The following is a 24,673-nucleotide window of genomic DNA, read 5'->3' as shown; positions in this document are numbered from 1 at the left end:
GCCTTCACAGAACTGAAGAAAGTTAGGGCCTTACTATGGATTAGGCTTTGGCTTAATAGAATGTTGTCGCTGGTTTAATCTTCTATCCAGACCACTAAAACTTTATTCATATCAGCAGTAAGGCTGTTTCACTTTCTTATTTTATGTGTGTCCACTGGAGTTGTAGTTTTATTTCCTTCAAGAAGTTTTCCTTTGCATTTACAACTTGCTGTTTGGTGCAAGAGGCCTAGCTTTCAGCCTATCTTGACTTTCCACATGGCTTTCTCACCAAGCTTAGTCAACTCTAGCTTTTGATTTAATGTGAGAGACATGAGACTCTTCCTTTCACTTAAACACTTAGAGGGCATTGTAGGGTTATTAACTGGCCTAATTTCAATATTGTTGTGTCTCAGGGAATAGGAAGGCCCAAGGAGAGGAAAAGAGATGGGGCAATGGTCAGTCGGTGGAGCAGTCAGAACACACGTGTTTATCAAGTTCACCATCTTATACCGGTGCAGTTCGTGGTGCCCCCGAACAATTATAATAGTAACATCAAAGATCACTGGTCAGGGCTTCCCTGGTGGCACAGTGGTTGAGAATCTGCCTGCCAACGCAGGGGACGCGGGTTCAAGCCCTGGTCTGGGAGGACCCCACATGCCACGGAGCAACTGGGCCCGTGAGCCACAATTACTGAGCCTGTGCATCTGGAGCCTGTGCTCTGCAACAAGAGAGGCCGCAATAGTGAGAAGCCCGCACACCGCGATGAAGAGTGGCCCCTGCTCGTCGCAACTGGAGAAAGCCCTCGCACAGAAACAGAGACCCAACACAGCCAAAAATAAATAAATAAATTTTAAAAAGATCACTGATCACAGATGATCATGACAAATGTAATAATAATTAAAAAGCTTGAAATATTGCAAGAATTACCAAAATGTGACAAAGAAACACAGAGCGAACGGATGCTGTTCAATAGACTTGCTCAAATACAGGTTGCCACAAACCTTCAACTGGTAATAAAACACAATATCTGTGAAGAGCAATAAAATGAGGTATGCCTGTACCAGGACCAGAGGTTGGAATCACCTGGGATGTTCAAGGTAGATAGAATGTTATGAACTGATCCGTGTCCCCCAAAAATCTGTATGTTGAAGGTCTAACCCTCAGTCTCCCACGATGTGACTGTATTGGGAGACAGAGCTTTTAAAGAGGCAAGTAATTTAAAATGAGGCCATCAGCATGAAGCCCTAATTCAATATGACTGATGCCCCTATAAGAAGAGAAAGAGACACCAGGGATGTGAGTGCACAGCAAGATGACCACATGAGGACACAGCAAGTAGGCAGCTGTCTGCAAACCAAGGAGAGAGGCCTCAGGAGGAGCCAACCCTGCAGGCACCTTATCTCAAACTTCTAGTCTCCAGAACTGTTAAAGGATATATTTCTATTCTCTGAGCCACCCAGTCTATAGTGCTTTGTTATGGCAGTCCTAGCAAACTAATACTGAGGTTCATCAACTTGATAAAGAACACCTATAAAAACTCTACAGCTAACATCATACTTAATGGTGAAAAACTTGACTCTTTCCCCCTAATATCTGGACATTCCTTCTTACTATTACTATTCAACTGCTTATTGGAAGTCCTAGCTAATGCAATAAGATAAGAAAAGGATATAAAAAGTATAGCGATTGGGAAGGAAGAAATAAAATTATTGGTGCACAGATGACATGATTGTTTATCTAGAAAATTTCAAAGGAACAACAACAAAAAAACCTCCTGTAACTAACAGGCAATTATAGCAAGACTGTAGGTTATTGGTTTCATTAAATCAAACAAAGTACTACATTAATGCAAGATGTTAATAATGTGGGAAACTGTGTGTGGGAGAGGGACAAAAGGGGATATGTGGGAACCCTCTGTACTTTCTGCTGAATTTTTCTGTAAACCTAAAACTGCTCTAAAAAATGATATTCATTATTTAGAAATAATTTAAAAACCAGTGAGGTCTATAACACCTTCCAGTTTGAGACACACAGAAGAGAGGGGATTCCCAGAAATCTTTCCCGTCTTAAAGGGACAGGCAGATGTGAAGGACAGCTCTCTCGGAACTTCTGCTCTACAACATGGCACAGCAGTTACAGCAGAAAGGGGAGAAGCCACAGCAAACCTGCAGCACAGCAGCTACTGAGCCCTCCACAATGAAGGTAGAAAATGCACAATTAAAGGGGGAAGCTTGGTCAATGACAGCAGAAAGGAGGCAGCTTGTCACAGAGAAGGTACTCAATAAATATTTGTTTAACTAATTTAGTGAGACCAAAAAAATGGACAATGTGGACTGAGAAAGAATCAGTTTGGAGAAACAATGGGAAGATATTACTGGGTCTAAGATAGAGACTCCAGGATAGCCGCTGTTGACTAAGTGTTTTGCTGGTGCCCTAACGAGAGACAGTGTCATCCACACATAGGCTGTCTGTAGTTTCTAACCTTGTAATTCACACTGGGCCTAGGTTTGCACTGTGTCAACTGCATATAGTTCATTCTATTGGTTGGTTACATTTTTTCTCAAGCAATCCATCAATGTGTTTTAAAGTCCCACTGTGCTTTAAAGCCCCACTGTGTTTTAAAGTTTAAAAAAACAGAAACAAAAAACCCTTCAGATAGCTAAGTAAAAAATTCTAAACCTAATACCCAGCTTGGGCTGGTAGCAAAGGAGAATGCAATAAGTAACTACCATGTTTTAGACCTGCTTCAGACTCCAGGTACTGAAGCCAGTACCAAACAAACTCAGATGGCGAGAACTCAAGAGTACAAGCACTGTTATATCCAGCAATCATTAATGGATATGGAACCTGCCTTCCCTCTCTCCGATGATGGATCTTCTGAGATAAAACCAAGCCCATGCTGAAAAATGATCTCATCCTGAGGCCTGAAGCGTTCCATTCAAATCACTGGTTTTCGAAGTCAGAAATTCTGCTTGCCAGCGCAATTAGTAAAAATCTAATCACATACATTCAGACTCTCAGGGGGTCCTGATTGTTTGGCAATAACACTTGGTTATTCACAATCAACAAAATTAATGCCACTATTTTTAAAACATGAAAGAAAACTACATAAAAACAAGCCTCCAGGGGCCTCCCTGGTGGCGCAGTGGTTGAGAGTCCGCCTGCCAATGCAGGCGACATGGGTTCGGGCCCCAGTCCGGGAAGATCCCACATGCCGCGGAGCGGCTGGGCCCGTGAGCCGTGGCTGCTGAGCCTGCTCGTCCGGAGCCTGTGCTCCGCAACGGGAGAGGCCACAACAGTGAGAGGCCCGCGTATCACAAAAAAACAAAACAACAACAAAAAAAACAAGCCTCCAAGCCGCGGACCTTGGTCAAAGAAAGAAAAAAAAATTAGAAGTAAAGAATAAAGCATTTAAATGAATTATTAGACAAAGATTCATTTTAAAGTCCCAGCAAGGCTTTGCCTTGAGGTCCTTGTTATTCTATGGATTCTGTGCTCCAGATCACCTAGAAGGAAAATGTCACTCAAACAAACAAAACAAGGTTCCTTTACATGAAACTGTGTGTTTCACTGGCAACATATAATTTCATTTAAAAAAAATTAGGAGCAATTGCTGCTGAAGCCATTTCAGGGACAAGGGGAGGGAAGGATCTGTCAGCACTATGGGAACAAAAAAAATGATGTGCCACTAAGCTTTATTCCAATCATTTGCTTCATAGTTAAGTTTAATTACACATTACACACTGTCTTGTAATTATGTCGCTTGGGAAACTGCCAATTTCCCCCTTGAAATGTTAAAAGTTCCTTAATTTATTTTAAAGGCTCAGCATTGCCTCCATCAGCACCCCCCTTGGTACATGAGGGATACTTGGTTTCTGTCCCCCTTAAAGGGCAGCAAGAACTCCATTGTGTGGTCTGACACACAGCGCAGAGGGCTGACTGTGCTGAGAGCGCCAAGCACACTAGGCCTCTGTATTTATAATAATATCTGATGACTTTTTTCCTTTAATATTTACAACCAGAGAATTTGAGAAGCATGCCTAATCTTTTCCTCTACACTTGGGAGGTTGAAATTAAAGTCCTTTTAGTCTCAGCAAGGGAACAAATACACAACACAAGATGAAGAACCTGCTCTCCGGGAGTTGACAAGGATGGAAGGACAGCAAACATTAAGTGCAGAAATATGAAACCCCCAGGAGAAGGGACAGTAATCAAGTCCAACTTTATGTGGAAAAGGAAAAGGCAAGTAAAAGAAGTTAAGCACCTACTGTGTGTTGACAATGCATTCAGAACTTCACAAAGGTCATCAATATCATGGCCACCAAGTCAAGCCCCTCAAGTACCAGGCAGATAACTAGAATTCATAAAGCAGCCAGACAGAATATAATAGGGAGTCCTGGGGTTCATGGTTATTTGGAAAGGGAGTTCAGGTAATTCAAATTCTCTTCCCTTTAAAAATACTGTGCCAGTTGAGCAAATTACATCCTTAGAACTTACTTGAACTGTGGCTGCAACCCCTATATGAACCTATGAGCTCCTAAAATGCAGAGTGTGGACACTGGAAGCAGACTTTTGTCTTAAATTCAGCTCTAGCACTTCCTTCGCTGTGGGTAATCCCTCCTGTGTGTCAGTTTCCTCATCCACAAAATGGAAATAATAACAGTGTCAACCTCACAGTGGTGCTGTGAGATATTAATGAAAGTGTTTAGCATACTTGTTATCTCACAGCAAGCTCTACGTTTGCTGTTATAACTATGTTTATGCCCTCTGACACAGGAAAAGTTGAAGAGTTTCCCTAGAATAACTTTGAACTTGAGGTGGGTCTCAATGGACAGAGAGATCTACATACCGGAAGAAGGGGGGTACCAAAGTTACCTTATCTTCCCACCTCTGGGAGCACTGAAGAGAAGATTACAAATAATGTATGTGAAATATTCAAAATACAGTAAAGACTTAAAATATGGAAGCTTTTCTTATGCTAAATCATCTCATAGCATTTTCTTGTCAGTACTGCCTCAAGAACAAGGCCTCTCATGTCCCAGCAGTGAGTTAGGGTCTAAACCATTATTACTCCCAACTATTCGTAAAAAGTATTGTTTATTATGTATGCATCACGAGGAGGAAGAAAGGTTTTAAAATAGTGTAAACATACTTAAATTTTTTCATCTGTTTAAAAATGGCTACCATAAAAGAACCTTGAGAAAACAACTCAGGTACAAATAGCCGTCTTTCCCCATAATCTTATTTACTTGACATATTATAAATATTTCTGTTCTGATTTAGTATGATACTAAAAACACATGTGCCCTGGCTCACAACTGCATAAAACCATTGAAATAAATCTTGCTTTTGAAGGCATTTCTATTTTCCCTTCTCAGGAAATTCATTCTCTTCTACCACAGTCACCCAGTCTGTAAATATATTCCAACTGGATGAGATGTTGACTGTAAATTTTGAGGGATGTTGAGGCAAAGAACTTCAGGGCACATAAAGAACAAGCCGTTTCCAGAATTTACTTTTAATTTTGTTACTAGAAGACTTGAGATCTTATAAATTGTGTAATTAGTTCGGAGACAACTTCATTAAGGAAACACTGGGAGTTCCCTGGTCCCTAGTGGTTAGGATGCCAGGCTTTCACTGCCGTGGTCTGGGTTCAATCCCTGGTTGGGGAACTGAGATCCCATAAGCCGTGTGGCGTAGCCAAAAAAAAAAAAAACATTTTATTTATAACATAGCACCACACCAAATAAAATATACAAAAAGGGTCAAGTTTGTTCTTTTCCATATTGACTCAACATCAGAATATTTCTCTAAGAAGTAGTGCCACTGTTTAAAATTAGGTCCCTGGGGAAGGAAGCAAGTCCTAAGTGATTGTGATATGGTTAAACGGTATGATAATTTATAAAACAGTGAAATGTTTATCTGCTCAATATAGTGTAGAAAACTGCAAATAAATATCAAGTAAAACGGTTTTATGACTTGATAGATGTGCCAAGGACAGGTCACATTTAAAAATTCAGAAGAAAATTTTTAAAAACCCAAGGGGGAAAAAAGAAAACAAGATAAAACAAAACAAAACAACAACAAAAATTATACTCTCTTCCTTTGCTTGCTGTTCTATATTCTGTTACCTAAGAACTAGACCCTGCCATTCTTATTGACCACCACTGCCCATATCTCATTGCCTACTAGAAACACCCACCTGGACAGTTGTCCGATATGCATATAGTAACTGGATGTCTCCAAATGACCAACCCCTCAGACCCACAGATCTAGTTCATCAATGACACCACCATCCATCCACTCAAGCCAGTATCTCCCTTTTCCTTGGAGAGAGTCTAGTTTACCTTAGCTCCAAAATAATTCATTCAAACTGCTTCTCCCCAATGTCACAGCCACCAGCCTTATCAAGTTACCATCATTTCTCTATAATTTCCCCAATTTTATTTTTGCTGCTAGTCTTGATTTCTCACATTTGTTTTCTGGCAGGAGAGTGATTTTTCTAAAATTAACTCTCATCATCTTTACTTAAAATAGTTCAGAAATTCTTCACTGCCTTTGGGCTAAGACACAAGCGAGCACCTTAATACGGTGTGGAGGGTCCCTAATGAACTAGCCCACATTTGCCTCCCAAGCCATGATCATATTTGCCACTCCCTGTCTTAACCATGCTGTACTATTTGTGGTTCCTTGAACAAAGCACACACCTTTATGCCTCTGTTCACATGTTTCCCTCTGCTTGGAGTACTCTCTCACATCCCCCTTCCCCTCACCTGATAACTAGTACTATCCAACAGGCCTTAGTGTAGATGCCACTTTTTTTTTTTTTTTTAAGGTATGCGGGCCTCTCACTGTTGTGGTCTCTCCCATTGAGGAGCACAGGCTCCAGACACGCAGGCTCAGCGGCCATGGCTCACGGGCCCAGCCGCTCCGCGGCATGTGGGATCCTCCCAGACCAGGGCACGAACCCGTGTCCCCTGCATCGGCAGGTGGACTCTCAACCACTGCGCCACCAGGGAAGCCCTAGATGCCACTTCTTGAAGGAAGTTTTACTGACCTGACTCCCACATCTGTGTTTATGACTCTCCTCTGTGCCCCCAGTATCACTCCTGCCCAATCAAAATCCATTCTAAGTGGCTTGGAAAGGGCTGGCATTTAACTCTTCCTCCAACTACCCCTCCTTCCATCGCTAGACAGTAAAATCCTCAATGACAGGACAATGAGTGACTTGTTCCTTGGGGAATCTGTATCCCCTCCCTCACTGCAGGCCATTTGATATTACTCAGTCAGTGAACATGTGCAGCTTGAGTGCCTGAAAAAGAAAAAAGATCCACAGACAGAGTCGTGAGGATTATGTGCGTTTGATGGGCAGGCAGAGGGAGAGAAACCCATCAGAGAGACTAAGAGAAGCAGCCAAGGAGAGAACCAAGACAGACAGCAAGGGCTGCAGGCAAAAAGGGAGAACCAGCCAATGGGAAGTGTCCAGCGTCAATGGGAGGACAAAGAAGACGAAGGAAGAGGAGAGGGCTCCCCATGTAGCAGAACAGCTTCTAGAAAGTGATGGGTGCAGTGTTGAAAAGTGAGCAGCAGGGGAGTTAGAACACGGGGTAAGAAGACAACTTGGAAAAATATACATTGTCTGAGGCAACAGGATAGCTGGAGGGCATGGGCGTGTCAAGGGCAAAGAGGGAATGTGTGTGTGTGTGTGTGTGTGTGTGTGTGTGTTACAATTCCTTTTGAAAATCTCAACCATAAATCTGACTGGCAAAGTGAAAAGTGAGACTATAGATTTAGGTACAGAATACGTGTTTATTGAATGAAAGATATAAATAATAAATGAATAACTGCATTCAGACAGGAAATTTACCTCATCAAAAAAAGGAAATTTTATCAAAATGTAAGCTTCTTAAAAAACCAAGAGCCCATCTTTATGTTTCAGAAAAGACAACTCAGCTCATAGATCAAAATTTAATTAGCTGTCTGGGATGACCACTTTCATTGTCTCCATCACTATGTCACTACCACTGGGACATCTGTTTTCATAAGTCACCACAAAGCTTCCTTGCAGAATGCCTCAGCTTTATATATGATCCCCTAACCCCATTCATTCATGTAAATAGCTTTAGCTTTCCATGCAGCATTTAATGGTCCCAAAGTCAGATGGGACACAGAACACATTAGGAAAGGAACACTTTCGAGAAAACATTCCTTTCTCAGTCTAACCAGAAAGAAAGTGCATGTGGACAAAAAAGTCCACACCTTTCTTTTCAAATAGGATTTTCTTTTTAAGTTCCCATCAGATATAAAGTTCTGTCAGGTTGCCATGGTATTAATTTCACTTACGACAGTTTAGAGAACACATTGAAGAAAATGGGATTAAAATATTAAATTACTCTTCTTGAGACGTATGCTTCTTATGCAATTTACAATACATTCAGAATCAATAGTCTCTAACTTTAGAAACATTCATCCACAAACATTAATCAGGTAATGCTAAATTCAATTTCTGCTAGGCTTCTTCTTTTCACACTCAACTCTCCGAGGCTATACCACAAGGTACCTCAAAAATATTAAATTACTTACTGTGAGAGCAGATTACATTCCTAGAAAAAAAATCTTTGCAATAAATATATACACATATAAACCAAATTAAACTTTTATGAAAAAACAATTTTCTTATGAAAAATTGCATTTCTAATCAAATACCTGAGAAGCACATAACACCATTCAGAGAAATGCATAAAATCCTTCATATAATTAAAGTACAAATAATGTTTCAATATAAGTCAAAGTTTGTCAAATTGCATATATAGAAAAACAGATAAAGTTAAAATATAGTGCTTATAGGGAATTCAGACCTGGCATGACTTTTTTTTCAAAGGGGTCATTACTGGGTAGGACAATTTTTCATGGTGCAGACTGTCCCATGTTTTAGAGGGCTGTGGCCAGTAGCACCCCAATGGGCATGATGACTACCGAAAAAACATGCCCACACATTTCCAAATGCTCCTTCAGGTACTAATGCTCCCTAGTTTGGAGAAGAAACTATAGCCCAGTCAAAAGGAATGGCCCCATTTGCATTACCAGGTAACAACAGTGCCAGGTTTTGAACCCTGGTCTCCAGAAAGCCAGTGTCAAGAGGGAGCCAACAGAGAATATCAGAGGCACAGGCTCATACCTTACTCTGATTTCAGCTTTACTCTTCCGGCATTAGGATATTCATTCATCGAATATTTCCTAAGCTTATATCTAGTCATCATTTTAACCACTTGCCAATGCCCTTGTCCCATTTATTCATATCCTCCTTCATCTCAATCGTGGATCTGTATCCCTCGCCCAACTGAACCTGGGCTCCTCTCCCTGGGGACAGGGGACAGGGGTCAGCACAAATCCAGGGCCTCCAGTGGAGCAGCCTTGACTCGCAGGCTTTCTCTGTCACTGTCCCTATGCTCCAATTCATTCGCACTTTGTCCTTCCCGCCCCTGCTCTGCATAGGCAGGTGGCTGCTTCTGTTTTCCTCAGCCCCACGCACAAAGGCATTGCCTAGTAGCTGGAGTTTCACTAATCTGTTATGAAATGAGAGAAGGCATTTCTCGTCCCTCCCGTCCCTCCCACACTTCTCTTTCTGTTTATCTGATTGTATCTCCAGCATTAGATTGAACAGAGCAGTGCTAGACAGAATCCTGGGCCTCTTTTCAAGAAGCCAAATAAGCCTAAGTGGTTTTCAGTAACGTTGGGATCATGCAGGTTTTTGGTAGATAGTTTGTCTCTCTTCTTTGTTATTTAAGGCTAAGAGTTTTTGTCATAATCAAATAAACTATATAAAATATTCTTCCAATATCTAATATATTTTTAAATGTCATGTGAAAAAATTAAAAGTTAAAAATCCCTATTTTGGTGCTCTTTAATTTCATTTAATTTTCATTTTTACTTTACTAAGTGACAAAAGCCAATCTCTGGGGCCACTCATCTAAAAGTAATCCCTCCATATCCGTAAGTGTGAAATTCGAATTCAGTAGGAACCCTACAATAGCTGAAAGGGGCTGTGCGCTTACCCGAATGTAGGCATCCTGGTGGTGCTTGGCAAAGTAGAGCATATTGTCCAGAGCTAACATCCCAGGAGGAGTCTGGGTAAAGTCCATGGCAGGGTTGACATGATTCTGTGATTAAAACAAAATGTTTCATCAGGTTAATTCTTCAGCAGATTTCACCAACCTCCAGAGGTCTGATTTCCCTCCAGAAGACCAAAGTACCACAAGGCAAGCTCCAAATAATCAAGTAGGATGACATTTGCTATCTCCATGTGAACCGATCAGGGTGGCAAAGAGGGCTTCCTTCTACAAGTAGAGCAAAACCAGCTTCTAGACCCAGGGTTGGGAAACTCAGCTGAAGATCGAAATATGGGATTATTCTTAGACATGTGACACTGCAGGAAAGGAAAATAATGTAAAAACTGTATTTTTACATTATTGGCTGTGCTTTAGCAGAACCAACAGCATTTGGGGAGAAAAACCTGGGATGAAGCCACATCTCTGCCATTTACCTTTTTTCACCTTAACTTCCTCATCCTCGTGTGTGAGGGTTAGGTATGGACACACCTGTCCATGGTGTTTGTGAACTTTCCAGACTTACACAGTCTGTAGGTCTCTGAGCACAGGCACTCTATAAAATTCAGAGGTCCACAGGGTCCTAACATCTGCCTACTTGCAGGGAGTGTTCTGGCCTTGTGGTCACCCACACTGTTCCAAGAACCACAAAGACAAACAATAGTTATAAATATGCCCAACAAATTCTCCATATGCTGGAGATCACTAAGTAAACACCACGAGACCCCTATTCAGGGCAGTAAACCACTCTCCACTGCTAATTGTCTAAAATGATGACCAAGATCTGTCCTGAAAATTCAGATCTAAATGGCTAATGATATAAGGGAAGTCATTCTTACGTTCAAAAAATGGAAAAGTTAAAGAGATATTAAAGAAAACTGCTCTTATCTCATAATCTAGGTAATTTTTATGAAAGGACATATTTTTGTTTTCTTCCTGAATATTTCTTTTTTTTTTTTTTTTTACCAGTACGCGGGCCTCTCACTGTTGTGGCCTCTCCCGTTGTGGCGCACAGGCTCCGGACGCACAGGCTCAGCGGCCATGGCTCATGGGCCCAGCCGCTCCGCGGCACATGGGATCTTCCCAGACCAGGGCACGAACCCGTGTCCCCTGCATCGGCAGGCGGACTCTCAACCACTGCACCACCAGGGAAGCCCCTGAATATTTCTTAATAAACAGCTTGGCTCTCTGATTTGCCAGGGATATTATGGTCAGCTGTAATTTTTTCTAATTTAAGTACAGGAAGGACATTTTGTTCACTTGTTCAAGGTTCAAACAACCTACACTTTTCTACATTATTCAAGAGTACACAGAACCTGTCTTTTGCATGCTGATTTGAAATTTTTTTATGAGCTAATAAACAACACCTAAAATTATAGGACGGTGATGCTGCCTACTGGCCACAGTTCCACAATTTCCAGAGCACTCCTGTCCATATCTGCATAGCAAGTTGGGTCAGTGTAGTGACTTCGATATTTTATTTTAGCATTTTATCCTGATTTGCTTGTTAAGATGTTGGAACATTTTTAAAATACAAAAGTATACTACTTATGATAAGAAAGATATATTTCATAAAATAAATATAATTGTAACAAAAATGAAAATCACCGGGCACATCAAATGCAGTGGGTTTCAGCTTTAATCTGATACTCATTGGTGTATTCAATAGCGAGGGGAAAATCAAAACGCTGGAAATCAACGATCAGAGATTTAGTCTCAGAAGTAACTTGCAATGAAAGATTTTATGATATTTTCAGTTCTTAAGAAAAGAATAGTGGAACTTCCCTCATTATGCATACATTTATTATTTTGACTTCGATACGTTCGATTTCCATGAACACAAGAAACATAAAAATGTTAGAATTTGCTGAGTACTTTCTTGGGGTTAGCACTAGTTTGGGTTTCACATGTGTTACCTCATCTAATAGGTGGTGGGCACTATTGTTACCGCCATTTTATTTTATTATTTATTATTTGTTTTTTAATAATATGACCCTGTTTTATTTTTTTTTTTTAATTCTGGAGTACAGTATTCCAACATGTTAAATGGTTATCTCTAGGTAGTGGAACTATGGGAGATTTTTATCTCACATTTTTTTCTTACCTGTAATTTTTATTGAAGTATATAGTTGATTTACAATATTATATTAGTTTCAGGTATACAACATAGTGATTCAATATTTTTATAGCTTATATTCCATTTAAAGTTTTTATAAAATATTGGCTATATTGCCTGTGCTGTACAATATATCCTTGTAGCTCATTTATTTTATACATAGTAGTTTGCACCCCTATGCTGCCCCTCCCTGCTTCCCTCTCCCCACGGGTAACTACCAGTGTGTTCTCTATATATCTGTGAGTCTGCATCTGTTTTGTTATACTCATTCATTTGTTTTGTTTTTCAGATTACACACATAAGTGACAGCATACAGTATGTGTCTTTCTCTGTCTGACTTATTTCACTGAGCATAATACCTTCCAGGTCCATCCATGTTGTTGAAAATGGCAACATTTTATTCTTTTTAATGGCTGCGTAGTATTCCACTGTGTGTGTGTGTGTATACACACACACACACACACACACACACCCCACATCTTCATCCATTTATCTGTTGACGGCACTTTGATCGTTTCCATATCTTGGCTATGCTGCTATGAACACTGGGGTGCATGTATCTTTTTGATTAGTGTTTTTGTTTTCTTCGGATATATACCCAGGAATGGAACTGCTGGATCATACAGTAGTTCTATTTTTAGTTTTTGAAGGAAGCACCATACTGTTTTCCACAGCGGCTGCATCAATTTTATTGGTGAGGAAACTGCAGTTCAGATGAGATAAGAAGCTTGCCCAGGACCTGGCAACTTGAATTTGGCAGAGCAGGCAATGTCTTGCTTGGACGATATGTTTCAGCGTGCTTTTGTCCATACCTTTTTCCTTACCACCAGTTTATAAGTTGAATGCATCTGTTTTAGTACTGCCAGCATTTAGACTTTATATAGCCTGAGAAAAATTGATTTGAGAAAAACGTAGGCTAATCAGTATTAGCTGCTACACAGCATGGTCCAGCCAACAAAGGAGAGTGTGCCAAATATAAGAGAGAAAAATATGACATTTATTTGAGAGCTATTTCTAGAGTTGGTCTATGAATCTATTCCAAAAATAAATACACAAAAAGGAAATCAAATGAGAAAAATTAGTTTCTCTGAATCTTGTTTGAACAACCCCCCAAAGCTATGTGCTAGTGAAGTTGACCAGGGAGAAGCCCCCCATGGGTTAAGAATCATCAGGCTTGTTTGAATTGTGCTCCCAGGATGCCCTGGAAGCCTCTTTGCATCAATCACACACCTCCTTAGGCACACAATGGGGGTATCAAATAGGGCACTGCCGCTTTCTAAGGTCTTACAGTTATGAAACGGTGTAACACATTTTTAGAGTTCTTTTAAAGATCCATATGGCTATTTAATAAAGTAATGCCTGCTATGTGGCAGGTGTTATATAAAGCACCTTGCATATGCTAACTTTTAATCCTCATAAAATTCCCACAAGACAGGTCTTATTATTTTCCTCCTTTGACAGAAGGAAACTGAGGCACTGAGCATCTGGGTAGCTTGCCCAGAGTTTCAGAGCCAGTATGTGGCAGAGCCAGAATTTGAACTCAGAGGACAGGCTTTTAACCAGGGTTTTAGGGTCAAGTTTTTGCTCAACCGGACGCCACTGGGAATTTCACAAAGATGTCCAGTGCAGGTTCCCCATCGTTGTGGTTCTCCTCAATCAACATGCTTTGCTCAGGCAAAGTGGGTCTGCGATCCATCCTTTTCAATAAAAGCTATAATCTCTCCATCCCTCCCAGACATAACAAAGTCTCTCTCAAGTCCAACAAACCAGGTCCTATTGTCTCCAACAAATAGACTTTTAATTAAACAAAAGCCAATTAGAAAATTGCCTTCGACTTTCTATGACTCGCTCTAAATTATGAAGTGTCACTGCGTTTTAGATGAAACATAATTTTTGCAGTTGTGGGTGAACTATATTTTTTTTCTGTCTCTCTCTTTTTTAACTCTGAGTATCATCTTCCCAGCCTCTCTCTCCTTGAAATGATTGTTTCCTTTTTCTCTTTTGGTTTTAACAGCCAGCAAAATAATTTTACAAGCATAGATTTTGATAACGGAAACAGTATAAGAATTACTTGCCAAAACATTTGAGAGCTTTCTGTACTGTTACAAAAATACTCTGAGAACCCAGCAAGGCCAACAGACCCCCGCTCCTTCCTTATTTATGAGATGCTCTGGATACAGATTTATTTTCTTTTCTTGTTCCATGTGATTTTTTTCCACCTGTCTTGAAATGGAAGCTGCAAGAGCTTTCATAAATGACTTGAAAATATCCCTTGTTTTACTGCAAAGCCTGTGTACCTCTGTACATCCTTCTGAAATGCCATTTGTTAGAGCCTGTAGAAGTGCTGCTCTGTGAATCACATCAGACAGCTCTCAGCCCCTGGAGAAAGGAGGAGCGGCCACCTCCCTTTCCAAAGCACCAAGGTTTTTTCACTTTCAGAAAATGGTACCAACCAACTGAAGACAGCACTATTTATTTAAAGTGAGCATCCCATGGTGCTTTGTGACCACCTAGAGGGGTGGGATAGGGAGGGTGGGAGGGAGGGAGACGCAAGAGGGAAGAGATATGGGAATACATGTATATGTATAATGGATTCACTTGGTTATAAAGCAGAAACTAACACACCATTGTAAAGCAATTATACTCCAATAAAGGTGTAAATAAATAAATAAATAAAATAAAGTGAGCATCCTATATGGGGTTTGTGTATAGAGTTCCTAGAGATCTGTTTCTCTTCTGTTACACACATGCCAGTTTTTTACTTGAATTATTTCAATCGCACATTCAAGGTCTACGACAGAGACTCTTTCAACCTTCCAGAACCATACACTAAGGCCACTGGAGAGCTGAAGTGGACCTCAAATATAAACTAGGCTTGTCACCTTATTTTGAAGTTGAGAAAACTGAGTGCCTGGAGAACAGCGGTGCTCAAACTTGAGCAGGCATCCGAACGGAATCTCTGGGAGGGTTTGTTGAAGCACCAATTGCCAGCCCCACCCTCAGAGTCTCTAATTCAGGTGGGTTGGGGAGAGGCCTGAGAACCTGCCTCTCTAACAAGTTCCCAAGTGATGCAGATGCTGCTGTCTGAGGGCCACACTTTGAGACCCGCTGATGGCTGGAATGGCACATCTCACACAGCACAGGTAATATCAAAGTAAGATCTAGAACCCAGATCCACTGATCGCTTGAATCCCGTGAGCTTCTACTCTAACATGCTTTGAACTGACTGGTTCCAAAGGTCAGTGCATTTTAAATATACTTGCTGTTCATCTGCTTTGTGCTTTGGCCTCTTATTGAGAAAACGGAAACGTCCTCATTCAGAAAAAGGAATTGTAATTTAGAAGCCTCTCACTTCTCCTACTGCTCAAATTTCTGACTAAAATCATATTATTAGTACCTCCACAGAGAAGGTAGGAAACTGTCATCAGTCAATATTTTCTAGTCTTGAATGATTCCTGGTTGGGGAAGCAGTGCTGGCACTAGCCTGAATGATTTGTAAATGATCTGTGTTTCTCAATTACCAATGCCATGCTAGTCCTTCATTAGTGTGGATAATAAAGAGATGATTACAATAATGCCTGCCAGATGGCATATCACAGGGAAAGCCTTGGAGGATTTAGGAGTTAATATTTGTGCTATACAAGTGCCTACATTTGCTGAACAAATACAGCATTAAAAGCAACCTTTAAAACAAATCACATTAAGTGAATATTCATTCAGTCTAGGAAAGGCCGTATCAAAGCTCTTTCTTTTTTTTTGCGATACGCGGGCCTCTCACTGCCATGGCCTCTCCCGTTGCAGAGCACAGGCTCTGGACGCGCAGGCTCAGCGGCCATGGCTCACGGGCCCAGCCGCTCCGCGGCACGTGGGATCTTCGCGGACCGGGGCACGAACCCGTGTCCCCTGAATCGGCAGGCGGACTCTCAACCACTGCGCCACCAGGGAAGCCCTCAAAGCTCTTTCTTGAGGCTGGTAGTTTAAGGTCATGTTCTCCAAGGGGAAGCAGGGTTTGATGGTTGCAGCAGATCCCTTGGGAGCTGTGCCACATTACACGTGCCTCCCACTCTTCCCCTCCCCACTCAGGAGAAAGGGTATGTGGGTGTTTCAACAGGCTCCTAGAAGAGCACTTATCCACCTTGGATGCCCCTGAAAATCCCCTTGGGAGCTCTGAAAAATTCTGATGTCCAGGCTGATACCCAAAATCAGCTTTACTTTTAAAGCTCCCCAGGTGATTCCAAAGTCCAGCCAGGGTTGAGAACGCTTTCCCCAATCAGTGGGTCTCAAATTTGAACGTGATCAGAATCTCTTAGAGGGTCTGTTCAAACAGATTGCTGGTGCTGCGCCCCCCCCCATCCAGAGTTTCTGGTTGAGTAGGTCTGGGTAAGCCCTGAGAATCTGCATTCATACACATTCCCAGGTGCTACTGATGGTCTCTGGATCATACTTTGAGAACCTCTGTTCTAAAGCCACAGTAACCCAATGCAAGAGCATTCTAGGGATCTATACTCAACAACTGATGGAGTTGGAACCTTGCTTCCCTGTATCGAAGTGTTTGGTTTGCAGCGGCTTTTATTGGGATGCCTGCTTTAGGGAGGACATGCACTCTCCGAGCTGACACAGGCCCAGCACTCTCTCACCTGGCTGATTCACACATTTATATAAGGAGATTCTTGACAGCATCCGACCTTGTGACCCCCAACATGGATCAATGTTCCAAAGAGTCCTAGACATAGCCTTTAGACATCTTCAGGTTCTGTTCTTGGTCCCTCTCCAGTAAATTCAATAAAAATGAATAGTTTGCATGAATACAGAGAAGGCAGCCTACTAAATCTGACCTAAGAGTGGGCAAGGTGGTATGCTGAGGGGCAGAAAAATAACTGTGACCAGGGACAGGTAGGCGTCATGCCAGGCACTCCAAAGGTGTGATTTCATTTAATCTTCCCAGTGAGGCGAGTTATGAATGAGGTAAATGTTATTATTCTCTTCCTACAGATGGGGGTGAGAACTTGTGACTTGTGCAAGAGCATGGTTAGAAGTGGCAGAGTCACCACTTCAGCTCTGCAGCTTTTGTTTTTCCTATTTAGGTTCAAGCGGCCTTTGGAGAATAGGAAGATGGGCCCCATTATCAAAAAGAAGTTTAATCAGAGAAATGTAACGTCCCATAAAAATTTTTTTAAAAAAATTCAAAAACACATCTACTACAGAACAAGGGAAATCTGGCTTACAAATAATTCATGAGATCCCAGCTCCACATCATTAAAATTTGATTCTTTTAGGTAAAGTACAAAGGATCTGCATGAAAGAAACACCCAGGAAGATGTTAAGGGTTCAGGCCAACAGATTCTAAACTACCTGGCTTCCGTGCCGTACCTCCCTCTCAGCTATACATTCTCTTCTTGCCTGGCCTCTGGAACACCTCTGCTAATCTCTCTAATGTCATTCATCCAACTGCTACCCTTTCGTTCTCCTGACCTTCAACCTGGCTCCATCTTCCCTCCTTTGGCAGGTCCACAACTAATCTTTTGGGGAATACCTCTGGTTCTAGAGCTCTGGGACCATCCACAACTACCCACTATCACCAGGACCCCCTCCCTGGGCTTGCTCTGCAACCTAGGAGCGTCCATGACCAATCCTATTATTAAGAACTAAGAGTTAGAGTTGGCAGTGTAAGTCCAAGATGAGTCAATTCTGAGTGGCAGTCAGGAGGCTCTGACAGGCTGGGATTTATTAACAGGAGAACAGCAAGAAGAACAGAGGAGAGTTCCACCGACGGGGCCCAGCTGAGGCCACATTTGGACACAACACACAGTTCTGGGGGCTACGCTGGGAGCCAGCTCCTGACACACAGGAAATCATGTACAAAAGCGTGGCCAGGAAGAAGCAGAAATATCTAAACAGTAGGGTATATCAGAAAAGTTCGAAAAAAACCTTTAGATATTTAGCCCGGGGGAAAAAAGTATACGTGGTGGAGGTAGGATGGGGGTTGTGAGTTGGACCACTACTGTCCTTAGGCATCTGAAGGACTGATATTATTGTGTGGGCAGCTACAGGAAACAGGATTAGCAGAGAAGTGAGTTTTTAGAAATATTGAAGCAGGATGTCCAGCAGGAATAATGTCCAGAGAACTAAAGGGTAGAGAATTGGAGCAAATGATCTTGAGATACTTTGCAGCCCCTGATTCATTCCTTCTCTCATCAAATCATTTTGGATTTCTACTACTGTGCAAGGCACCATGGGAGACAGACATGATAAATTTCATCCAGAGATTAATTCAAAACAAAATAGTACTTGTCTTCACGGAACTTCTGTCTCAGAAGTGAATTATTAAAAGCCTTAACAAGGACTTCCCTGGTGGCGCAGTGGTTAAGAATCCGCCTGCCAATGCAGGGGACACAGGTTCGAGACCTGGTCCGGGAAGATCCCACATGCCACAGAGTAACTATGCCCGTGCGCCACAACTACTGAGCCTGTGCTCTAGAGCCCGCGAGCCACAACTACTGAAGCCCGCAGGCCTAGAGCCTGTGCTCCTCAACAAGAGAAGCCACCACAATAAGAAGCCCGTGCACCGCAACGAAGAGCAGCCCCCGCTCGCCGCAACTAGAGAAAGCCCGCGCGCAGCAACAAGACCCAACGCAGCCAAAAATAAATAAATAAATTCATAAAATTAAAAAAAAATCCTTAATAATATAGCTTTGAAATATGCATGTTTGCGCACACACACACACACACACACACACACCACAGGCATAAGTAACTTCACACATGCACACTGTGGAAGCTCTCACATAGAAAATTCTGGATTTAAGGCAAATTTCCTTTGTTAAAAAACAATGTCCTTTTTAAAATTACTCTCAAAAGGTCAGGAAAGGCCGTGCAGTGCCGTGTATTCAATTCATGAAAATCTGGATTCACTCTCACTTCATTATCTTGAAGAAGCAGAGTTGAGACTTACCGAAGAAAAGAGTAAACTCCAATATTGTTTATTTGGTATGTTGATTTCACAGTCAATACAAAGAATTACCATGAAGACGCAATTAAAATGCCTTGGGAATAAATCTTTAAAATGAAGCTGGTTATGGTTAAAAAAACAAAAGTCTTCATGAATAATGAAACAATGCTGTCAAGGTTTATAAAGATGTCTGCAATTTTTCTACTGAGCTGAGTGCATGCCAGATTATGAACGACCCAAGCACTGTGGCTTGCGCTAGCAACACCCTACTCTTTCTTCCCTTAACTCCCAGCTCCTTTTTCACCGATCTTTTTAGAACTCCCACCTTTTGTAGTTTTAAAACAGGAAGTGGACTAGCACCAGTTATGCACAGTGGGTTTCTCTGTCTCCCTTTTCCACTCATCCCCAGGAAGAGCACAGGCTAAAAGTTCCATCAAAGGACACGGAATGGGGCTTCCCTGGTGGCGCAGTGGTTGAGAGTCCGCCTGCCGATACAGGGGACGCGGGTACGTGCCCCGGTCCGGGAAGATCCCACATGCCGCGGAGCGGCTGGGCCCGTGAGCCGTGGCCGCTGAGCCTGCGCGTCCGGAGCCTGTGCGCCGCAACGGGAGAGGCCACAACAGTGAGAGGCCCGCGTAACGCAAAAAAAAAAAAGGACACAGAATGTGTGCTACCATCACTCCAGGGCTGGTCTAGCTAGTCAAGCTGGAAACCTGTTCCCTCCAGCCCAGCAAAGCTCTCCAGGCAGCCTCTGGTAAGGGAACCACCACGTACATGGGAGATGAAACCTCTCTGCCACAATGGAGCCAGGAGCTGATCAAGCTACTGCTGCTACTAATGGACTCTCAGGAGGTCAAAGGGATGCGCGGGCTTGTGTACTGCAGCCCTGCCCTCCTCCAGGGCCTAGCACTGCATGGCGCTAGGGTAGAGACAGTGATGATGGTGATAACTTTAATCATGGAAGTAGCAGCTAACACACACACAGCACTTAATGAGTGCCAAGGACTGTTCTAAGGCATGGGTTACTTTGGCCCACGGGCTAAATTGGGTTTACCACTCAACTTTGTAGAGTTGTGAGTTTAAAAGTTTCCTGTCTTTTTTTTTTACCTTTTTAAAATCTTTTTTTTAATCAAAAGGAAAATACTTATCTCTGACACGTGAAAATTACATGAAATTAAAATGAAATTAAAATTTCAATGTCCATAAAGAAAGCTTTGTTGGAACACAGCCATGCTCATTTATTTACATATTGTCTATGCCTGGTTTGGCATTTGGCCTACAAAGCCTAAAGTATTTACTTCCTGACCCTTTACAAGAAAAGTTTGCCAAACCTTTTTCTAAGTGTTTGTTCTCAAGGCAATTCAATGAGTTAAGAAAATCAGTCCCTCTTTAACCAAAGTTAAAAATCTCAATTAACAAAGAAATGCTAATGTTTTGGCTCCTGGACAACATAAGCCCTTTGTAAATGTTCATTGTTTTGCTCCCCTGGATAATATCGTAATGATTTTAAAGATGCCCAAGTTTTAGCTGGACAAAATTCTGTGTCTTGCAAATGTTATGTTGAGATGAACCTTTTCAGTAGCCTTAACTTGTGACTCAAGGCCTCATCTTGGTGTCTTTGGGCCCCTTCCCCTTGCTGACCAAAGGCAAACCTCGGAGGGGTTCTGTTATACACTTTTATATAAGACCTTTATACTTTTATATACATTTTTATTATTTTATATACCTTTATATAAGACTACCTGTAAGTTTGATGAGTTAGGGACCTGGATTGTGTCTGGTAAGCACTCTCCTGCTTCCCCCCTTCAGTGCAGCTCTTGTAAATGGCAAAGTCTTGGCTTTTAAATTTGGACACTGTGGTCCCTTTTTCCATACCAGAATAAGTAGAATTCTTATGCTTATTTTAAAAATGAAGAAACTGAGGTGTAGAGAGGTTAAGGATATCGCCCACATTCACACAACCCATTATGCTTAAATTTGAACCCAGATGTACTAGAGTCCATTTCTTAACTACTATTCTAAAAGGAGAATTGGCTACCTATGCAGTGGGGGGGAAAAAAAAAATCACTTGATGGAATACTACACAGCCTTTAAAAATTCTCTTCATAGAGTACTTAGTTATCATAAATGAAAAAAATAGGAATAGAAAATATATGTTGTAGTTTATATAGAATTTCAATAGTAGTATATATTCCTTGGCATTGTGTATTTTATAGAGTACTCTCTATATAATACAGTCTTATTATATTATATATATATTATATATATATGTATGCAATATCAAGATATATATTTAGCATGTAATTGTGAGTTTTCTAAAAAATGCTTTTAAAAACTGGAAGGAAATTTACCAAAGTGTTAATAGTAATTATTTGTGGTGGTGGGAAGATGGAAAACTTTTTTCCCTACCTGTCCATATTTTTCTAATTTTCTCTAATGAGGATGCATTGATTTTTACTTATATTTGATCAGAGCTGTGCCCACTGTTCTCTAAAAGGAAACAGAGACCATCCTGCAGGAGAACATGAGATACAGTTTGGATTCTTACCCTGGAGCCTCCCAAGCCCTTGCTGAAGCCCTCCCTGCAGCTTACGTCCAGCTGTGCCCAAGGGATGTGCTCGAGCAGAACGGCTCATCTCCACCTGCCCAAGTAAGTCCTATGCAGGCAGATGGACAGCTTGGATTAACAGCATTTCAGAAAGTATGTAAATTCAGACATTTCCTTCAGATGAAGGAGGCCAGGAAGAGGTACTTGTCTGATCTGATCTGAGCTGCAGGGTGTTTGCTCAATTTGCCTGCCCTACCAGGGTACAGCCCTCTAGGCTTAAAGCCCCCCCCACCCCCCGCTCCTTTAACATAACCCCTTTAAGCCAGCATCTCCTGAAGCCTGACAGTTCACAGCACACTTCACTTCATTTGTCAGGAAACTGTATGATCACAGCTTCGGCCTGGATGAGTCACTTGACCACTGAATGGGCAATCCTGGGCCAGCCCAAGGGCGATCACCTGTAAATGCTGAGAGTTGGACAATCTTGATGGGACCTTCCAGCTCCAAAGCTGAATTGTAAATGTTCAGAGTTCCCCAAATATGTAGGGTAGAACCACTGAAACTGCCAATATCTGACCATTTATGACCTACTAAAATGGAATTTCACGTGGTTCAACCAAAAAATGGTCAAGCTAAACAGATGCAATCACCTCCAGTCGTCTCAAAAATTCTTGAAAGGAGATGGCCTTCTGGAGGAGGCAATGGAAGCAGTTCCAAAGGGACTCAGTGGGGAGCTGAGGATAAAAAGACCTGAAGGAGTGCCATAGTTTTAGTCTGAAAATAAATATTAAAATTGATTTTTTAAATGAACTTTTTAAAGTGCATCTTGTAACACACCTCCCGCCTCTGTGAAATCAACAAAAACCAACGGGAAATATCTCCCCTCCTGGCTGTGACTCACAGGAGGCCAACAAAAAGCGGGCAACCTCTCTTTGGTTTGGTTTTGCTCATGCAAATCTACCCATCTGCAGACACAGTGACTGTGACTTTCTCAGTCCTAAGAATAAGGATCTGAAAAATAAGAATCTGAGACCATTACTCATCAGAGAGCAATAAACCCTGAGAGAGGATGAGAATTCTCGGAAATGTTAGATAAATAGCATGTGAATGCCAAGTTGCCCATAACCTTAGCAAACAGATTAAACAGAATTAAAAACTTCCATGTTAAAAAAAAAAAAAAAACTTCTCAGTTGTCTTGCAAACCTCAGGTGCTCTGGGAACTTTGTCCCAAACGCCCCACACATGTGGAAGGATCCGTCAGGTTACTCAGGGGCTGAAGGCAATAAGATGGGCAGGAGAAACCAGAACTAACCTCTTAAAATCTAATTTATTTTTTGGTAGTTACTTTACTAACTTCAACCTCCTCTAACAAGTGGGTCTTTGATAATTATACACCACAGAAAAAATAACTTTAAAAATGTACATTATGGCTTTAAAGTGATGCTATCGCAAAATATATTTGTGAAGAAAATCTGACTCGAAATTTCCACAACCATTTTTTCAAAGTACAAAAACATGCAAGGAAATAATATGTATCTGCATCACGATAAGACAGAGGAGGGATGAAAAGGGGACAGGCAGGGAGAGACATAGACTGAATATGTAATGTCCTGTTTCATGCCCCCTCCCCAAATAAAGATGTTTGAAGAAAATATAGCAAAATGTTACCATCTATTAAATCTGAGTGGTGGGTACATACATGAATGCCTTTTATATGCTGTTACGTTTCTCCGGTTGAAATAGTTCAAAATTATGATTTAAATTTAGAGAGTCTACATTTTATTAATTTTATTTGACCACAGCAAACTAATGTAGGTTTAATAGCTTTAGGACTTTGCACCTTAAAAAGTACAGAATAATAAAACGTAAGATGAAAAGAGGTTGCTGCCAGGATCACAAATGGGCACTAACATTTATTACTTTCATACTGATTATGCTTTTGCCTCTGCTGTACGCTGGCATGTAAAGGAGAACTGAAATGTACTTTCAACAACAAAAGAGGAAGCCAAATATTAAAGAAGATCCTTGGAGATCAGTTTTCATATTACCTTTCGTGAAATTCAGTAGATGCCTCTGTTTCTCTTAGATAAGGAATATTAATAGGAATATTTCAATCCTCCGCAAATGAATCTTTCTTGAACAGACTCAGTGCATACATGGGCAGTCTGTAAAACCATTCGGAGCATATTTATATAAATTCCTCCCTCGTCTACAGAAGAGCATGATTTCCTCTCCCAGCCCCAATTTTCCAGTCAAGGGTCGATTTTTTAATTCAGCGCCCTGATGGGAAGGAGCTTTGTCGAGTTCTCACGCATCACACAACAGGCAGAGGCGGCAGGATGAGTCTACTCGTTCACAAAGTACTCTCTTCACCAATAAAGCTGGCGTAGGTGGTACCTCCCTCAGTGGTCCCAGGTGCAGGGGGTGGGATGGGAAAAATCAAGGAACAGCTCAAAGGGGGCACAGCTGGCCCCCCAAAAGACCCCAGAGAGGCCCCCTCCTGGGAGTACAGTGTCCTGCAGGAAGAAAGCCTTCCTGGGTCTTGTGCCCACCATGTTCACGGGGCTCATCCTCCAAATCTTCCACCCCAAGTGTCTTTGTACAGACAGGAACGTCTCTGGTCCTTCAAGCCTGACAAGGACTTCATCAGTAAAGAGCCTGGCTAACCTCAAAGGGCCAAACAAGCACAGGCAGGGGGCAGCACGGCGTGGTGGTAAGCGGCCCAGATCTGGAGAGACACCAACGCAGGTTCCAATGCAATCTTCAAGATTAGTTGATGCTCTGAGAAAAGAAACTTCACTTTCTAAAACCCACTTCTCACCCATAACACTGTGTAGGCATTGCCTCTCTCATTGGCCTGGTTAAGATCAAACAGGATGATGTAAAGAAAACACCCTGAACAGAGAGCCAGGTAAGCCCCAGGTAAATGGTAGCTGTGGGTTACTCACTTTCCATCTAGAGCTGCATCAGTGTCC

General features: G+C 41.8%; 1 protein-coding gene across 6 annotated transcripts in view; it reads right to left on the bottom strand.

Annotated features, from left to right (window-relative positions):
* The window catches only part of ELMO1 (engulfment and cell motility 1), a 549,020-nt gene that overhangs the window by 270,842 nt on the left and 253,505 nt on the right, over positions 1–24,673 (bottom strand). For all 6 annotated transcript variants that reach the window (XM_049715202.1, XM_049715199.1, XM_049715198.1 and 3 more), the window contains one exon: positions 10,035–10,139. In XM_049715202.1, coding sequence (XP_049571159.1) covers positions 10,035–10,139 — 105 coding nt within the window. The remainder of the gene's footprint in view (positions 1–10,034; positions 10,140–24,673) is intronic.

The sequence above is a fragment of the Orcinus orca genome, chromosome 9 (genome assembly GCF_937001465.1).
Source record: "Orcinus orca chromosome 9, mOrcOrc1.1, whole genome shotgun sequence".
NCBI lineage: Eukaryota > Metazoa > Chordata > Mammalia > Artiodactyla > Delphinidae > Orcinus > Orcinus orca.
This window is presented reverse-complemented; position numbering and strand designations above follow the sequence as displayed.